Source organism: Canis aureus, chromosome 23, assembly GCF_053574225.1.
Source record: "Canis aureus isolate CA01 chromosome 23, VMU_Caureus_v.1.0, whole genome shotgun sequence".
Classification (NCBI taxonomy): domain Eukaryota; kingdom Metazoa; phylum Chordata; class Mammalia; order Carnivora; family Canidae; genus Canis; species Canis aureus.
In genome coordinates this window covers 22,855,567-22,861,566 of record NC_135633.1, presented here as the reverse complement: position 1 = coordinate 22,861,566, position 6,000 = coordinate 22,855,567, and the positions used below count along the sequence as shown (strand labels likewise).

At 39.4% G+C, this 6,000-nt stretch overlaps 1 protein-coding gene across 1 annotated transcript; it reads left to right on the top strand.

Moving 5' to 3' along the window:
* The first annotated feature begins 220 nt into the window (after positions 1-220).
* LOC144295378 (olfactory receptor 51B6) lies at positions 221-1,159 on the top strand. The gene has a single exon (XM_077867768.1). It carries the CDS (start codon positions 221-223, stop codon positions 1,157-1,159), a length of 939 nt encoding a protein of 312 aa, XP_077723894.1.
* Positions 1,160-6,000: the final 4,841 nt, after the last annotated feature.

Genomic DNA, 6,000 nt, shown 5'->3' with positions numbered 1-6,000 from the left:
GTCCAATAACCCTGAATTATATGTAGAGTTCTTTATACATTCTATTCTCCCATTACTTAGGAATCTCAAAAGAATGACTAAATTATCATCCTTGCTATCACTGGAAGTCAAGACTGATAAACATCTTATGAACAGGTAGCACATTCAGGGGTAACTTCTACAGAACCAGAGCTTCTACTGCATCCCTGAAAGGAGTATTTTCCTCTTTGCAAGGCCTGCCATGTGGCTCAACACTACTGTTTCCCCATTTCTGCTTACTGGCTTCCCAGGCATGGAGAAGGCACACCACTGGATTTCCATCCCATTATTGGTGGTTTATGTCTCCATTATTCTTGGTAATGGCACCCTTCTCTTTCTTATCAAAGATGATCATAGCCTTCATGAGCCCATGTACTATTTTTTAGCTATGTTGGCAGCCACAGACCTTGGAGTGACTTTGACCACAATGCCCACAGTTCTGGGTGTCCTATGGTTAAATCACAGAGAGATTGGCCATCAGGTCTGTTTCTCTCAGGCCTATTTTATCCATACTCTTTCTATTGTGGAATCTGGTGTTTTGCTTGCCATGGCCTATGACCGTTTCATTGCCATCCGCAACCCCTTGAGATATACTTCCATCCTTACCAATACCAAGGTAATGAAGATTGGGATAGGGGTATTGACAAGGGCTGGTCTGTCAATTATGCCAATAATTATTCGCCTTCACTGGTTTCCCTACTGTCATTCCCATGTACTTTCTCATGCTTTTTGTCTACACCAAGATGTCATTAAGTTAGCCTGTGCTGACATCACCTTCAATCGACTCTATCCAGTTGTGGTTGTATTTGCAATGGTCTTGTTGGACTTTCTCATCATCTTTTTCTCCTACATTTTGATCCTCAAGACTGTCATGGGCATTGCTTCTGGAGAAGAAAGAGCCAAGGCCCTCAACACCTGTGTCTCTCACATCTGTTGTATCTTGGTCTTCTATGTCACTGTAGTTGGTCTGACATTTATTCATAGATTTGGAAAACATGCTCCTCATGTGGTCCACATCACAATGAGCTATATCTACTTCCTCTTCCCCCCTTTTATGAACCCTGTTATCTATAGCATTAAAACCAAGCAGATCCAGAGTGGTATAGTTCGTTTATTCTCTCTGCCTAATTCTAGAGCATAACTTTGACCCATTGCTCTCCAAGAAATAACTCAGGGAACCTGGGGAAACTGACAGCTTTATCAGTAGGAGTGGCTAGAGAAAGACATGTCAGTCGAAATCTACCTCTCTCTGATATTTAGAACATCATATTACACAGCATATTTATTGCTGGATTGTGCATGGCATTATATATCATAATATATATATACACACATATATACACACACACATATATAAGTATAACACTAAGCATATATCTCAAGTGTCCAACTGAGACACTTGAGATACTCTTTTTTTAGGTCACTCACCCTATTTGGTGAGCCTAAAGCACCTAATATATGATTCTTCGATCTACAGTTTGGGTCTCTGACTGTTTGAGTAAAAACCTGTTGTTTCTCCATTTGTTCTACATGTCCTGGCTCTGACGTACCTAGCAATGACACTCTAAATCTCAAACATTCATTTTTTTTTTTTTTGCTAATATGGAAATAGTATAACTGCCATTTCTGTAAAATTGCACTAAGTGAAAAAAATGATCCTTATTCTATCATCAGCTCAATATGACAACTCTACAGAAAGTGTGTCTAAGTCTACAAAGTTAAATGTTTGATAAACATTTATTAAATATTATTTTAATACATTATATGTAAATATGTAAATATATGTAAAACGTATAATAACAGTGATATAACTCCTAAATCTTAATGTCTTAATGAGTTAGTCCTAGATACAGGGAATCAGAGATATGTATTTTCAAATAGTGAAGTGGCATTAAAGTTCCAGCTTGGCAGTACACCCCAGATAAGGCTAGATGGGGGTTCCTGGGATGTGAAAAATACCAGCTGACAAAGAGTTGGTCATATGTGTGAGTGGAGAGAAAGGGAGAGGATAGAGACAATGGTTGTGACTAGAAGAAAAAAATGACATTTTTCTGGCTCGAAATAGCTATCAAAGTTGATTTTGTTCATTTTCTAGACATACAGAGGAGTTCACATAAAGTCCTATGACCAATTAAAGAGCAGTACACATGACCCAGGTTACAGGTTTTAATGTGAATCAGAGAAGATATTTTTATGAACAGAAGATCCAGTGTGAAATGCTAGGATTACACAAGGGGCCACCCAGTGACTAGTCACTTTCCTTCATATAGATGGAGCTTGTTTCTGGGCTCTGTCATGATGGCATTCAAAATGGTTTCTGACTCCTGCACCTAGTCTTGTTCATAAGAAAGTGAGAATTTCCCAGAACTCTTTGAGATTAATGAGTACTATGGAGAAACAAACATGAAACTAGACCTTTAGAGCAACTTCCAGGCTTATAAATAACCCTTAGCAGATGAGCTCACTGGACTATTGTTTATTTGTTTATTCATTCGTTTATTTTATTCAAGTCAGCTGTGTATCTATCTGCATGACATTTGTCTATCTCCTTTTGTAGTTTCTAGACAATATGCTCCAGGAGGATGAGGAGTCTTACCTTCTACTGTATTACAGAAACTACCATATGGGTAATCTTTAATAAAATACAAATTTTTGATCAAAATGAATAAAACTTAAAAAGTGACCAGTGTCTCTGTGTGTCTCTTGGTCCTTCTGATTATGTTTCTGAATCTACATGTCCTCTGAATGTCTCTATTATTGTGTCCTGTAATACCTTCAAATATTTGGGCATCCTAAATTGAATTTTCATGTAACACCCTCAAAAATATAAACTCCTAACTCTTTATTTCAGAATGCATCCTTTCCTTGTGCTCTTGGGAATCAATTCAGAGGGATTTAACTCCATCAAAGGAAATCTTTCTTAACTTTCTCTCTAGACCCAGTGATCCTGGGACCTGCCATTGTAGATGAATATAAAGGACATTAGGATAACAATATATTTTAGAAGGTCTTCAAATGGGTGCATTTGACACCTCCAAAATTTCTCTTTTCTCTTTCTCTCCTTCCCTACCTTGCAGAGATGGTATGGAAAGGTCAGAGAAAGAGCTCTTAAGAAATAAAGGACTGGGAAGTTAGATGGAGATGAGTCCTCTGAAACAGAGCTCTGAGATTACAGTGGTCTCAGCTGAACACTTGGGTCAAGGGAGTTAGGGTGGGGAAACTTTCCTGATAGACCAATTTAATGCCTTGTTCTGATCCTTATATCCACATATGCTTCAATGTAAAGGCAAAGTCCTGGGAGTTCTCAAAAAAAAAAGGGGGGGGGGAGCAAAAGTCCACCCTCCCTAACTTTTCTTTCCTATCAATATCTGATGCTTAAAATTAATCACCTTCCTGGTGGCAAGACTAATGCCCAAACCAAGATATAGCTCTAGACCTTGGGGCATCACTGTTCCAAAGCTCCAAATTCCCAAGGCTGGGAGAACAAAGGAGGGAGGAGGCAGAAAAGGGCCTTGGGGAGGACCTTCTGAAACAAATGCTACTTGGACCTTGGCTTCTGGATACAACCAAAAGAGATGGTGTAGAAACCAAGACCTTGGCCAGAGTCAGGTTTCCAGGGTCACATCTATGGCACCGATGAACAAAAGACTCATGAACAGGTCAGTAAGAAACTCCAATGTATCATGTCCTAGAAGGCTTAGTATAGATTACAGGATATGGCAGGGCAGGATAGAGTATAGAGAGTTGGTTTAATGAAACTTATGGAGAAAGGCAGCAATATGTCAGTCAAGAGGTGATGAGGCATAGGAATATGCTAAGGAACCCACCCTCAAAAAAAAAAAAAAAAAAAGCTGGACTCCCAAACAATCTTTTCTTGCAGATTTTTGGAATAAGGAAAAGCCAAAATATGCCTTTCCCTTCCTTACTAGGCAGATATATTTTGGAAGAAAAAAGCAGAACATTTGTGGTAATAGAGGCAGATAGCTCTAGAATGATTCAGAGGTTTGGGATGGATTAGCTATTTTTGTGCTCTCCAGCTGTTTGTACCAACTTTCTCTTAAACCCTGTGTGTGCCACCCAGTATTTATTCCCACAGAGCTTAAATCAGGTTGAGGAGGGGAGGCACTATAATGATCAAGGATATAGACTAAGAGAAAGAAAAACTTGCCAAGGAAGCCAGTCTCAGATCAAAGCAGAGGCAGACATTACACACTCTGCTTTAAATTGCTTCATATTCCCAGAAGAGAGCCTCTTATCTGTTAGGAAATAAGTGTACATATTCTGTAACTAAAGGCAAAGTAGATCTTCTTTGTTCACTCTCTTCTATATTGAGGTATAGACACTGTAGATTTTGAGGATCTTAAACTCCCACAGATAGGGAGTAATAGTGAATCTGGTGATGGGGTGGTATGGGTAGGGGAAAGTGGTCACCATTTTAACCAGCAAGGGATGCTACCCAAGGAAAGAAAGCTGGATACTTTGAGTAGAAAGGCATTCACAGCCAGTATTCACTGGTAAGAAAGTCAGGAATTTATTGCATCTATAGGTAAGATGATCAGTTTGTGGCTTTGGAAATGTATACACCTCAGCAAATGTAGAGGTGTATAGTGAGTATTTGATGATTACATTACATCTACTGGATGCCATGTATCAGAACAGGTAGCATAATATAAATCATCTAATCAGTCAGCAGAGATGATGCTGGGAATGCAGAAGATAAGAATAAAGGGTACAAGGCAGACAGGAATATGGGGAACAAAGGCTGGAAACAAAAGAGAGAAGGATCCCAAGGAAAGGCAAATGTAAAATGTGTTACTTGAATGTTTGGGTGGTGTTCCTCCATGAGAACACACAGAAGAAAAGAGAGAACCAGAGTGTCTTCTTGAAGCCTCTAAGTTTCTGGAATAGAATGATTAGATTGGGAAAACAGTTTTTCATCAATACAAGATCTTAAGGACTCCCCAGGAATGAACACCTCTGTGAGTTGATGGATATATTTTTTTAAGGTGATAAGGTTGTAGAGTTGTAGAATTATAAGTCTTTGCAGTGTTAAATCATGATTAAAGAAGACCATTTAGTTGACACAAATATATTTTTTAAAATATTTTATTTATTTATTTGAGAGGAAGAGTGTGATAGCATGAACAGGGGGAGAGGCAGAAGGAGAGGGAGAGAGAGAAACAGACTCCCCACTAGGAGCAGGGAACCTGATGTGGGGCTAAATCCCAGAGCACTGAGCCATGACCTGAGCCAAAGTGAGACGCTTAACTGACTGAGCCACCCAGGCACCCCAATGCAAACAAATATATTTGACACTTCATGAAGCGGACATGCAGTTTTGGAGAACTGCAATATGGGGTGCAAGCCAGAAAGTTTTTACAGGATAAAGAATAAAGAACAAAGAATAAGGAAGAGACAATAGAAACACCTTATTGTCTGAAGCCACATAGTCAATCTTGTCTGGGTGAGAAGGCCCAGAGTTGACTTTGTTTTGGGGGTTTGGCTGATGGATATACTGTGTTTCTGGTCAAGTGGAACATTGACAGGGACATGAAAGTTGTGTAAGTTTCAGTTTGCTAATGTGGCACCCTGGGTAGAAGCAGTTCCATCTCAGGCCTAGAAAGTTTATTTCAACATCATCAAACTGTGTCATTGAATATACGATCCTAATTATCAATTAACTGTTCGTCCAACCCCTGGACCTCTCAAGACACACACACACACATCAGTAACAGCCAGCTCCACAAAGGATGCTCATTACTTTGCTAGAGTCAAGCACAGGTTCTCAGTCTTTGAGTGTGAACATGGAAAAGGACACGTTAAGGCTTATTTTTTTCACAGATACTACTAAGAGATCACCATTTCTGAAATTACCCTTGTCTAATGTGATACAGGAAGAGAACAACTCTGCTGCTTCCTGGCATCTGGACCTTGTGGGGGCCTCTTTATCATGTTCAGTAACAGTTATCAAAAAATAGGGTA

What these genes read in the sequence shown, in the direction of transcription:
- LOC144295378 (XM_077867768.1), top strand. Translation starts at nt 221, where the DNA reads ATGTGGCTCAACACTACTGTTTCCCCATTTCTGCTTACTGGCTTCCCA.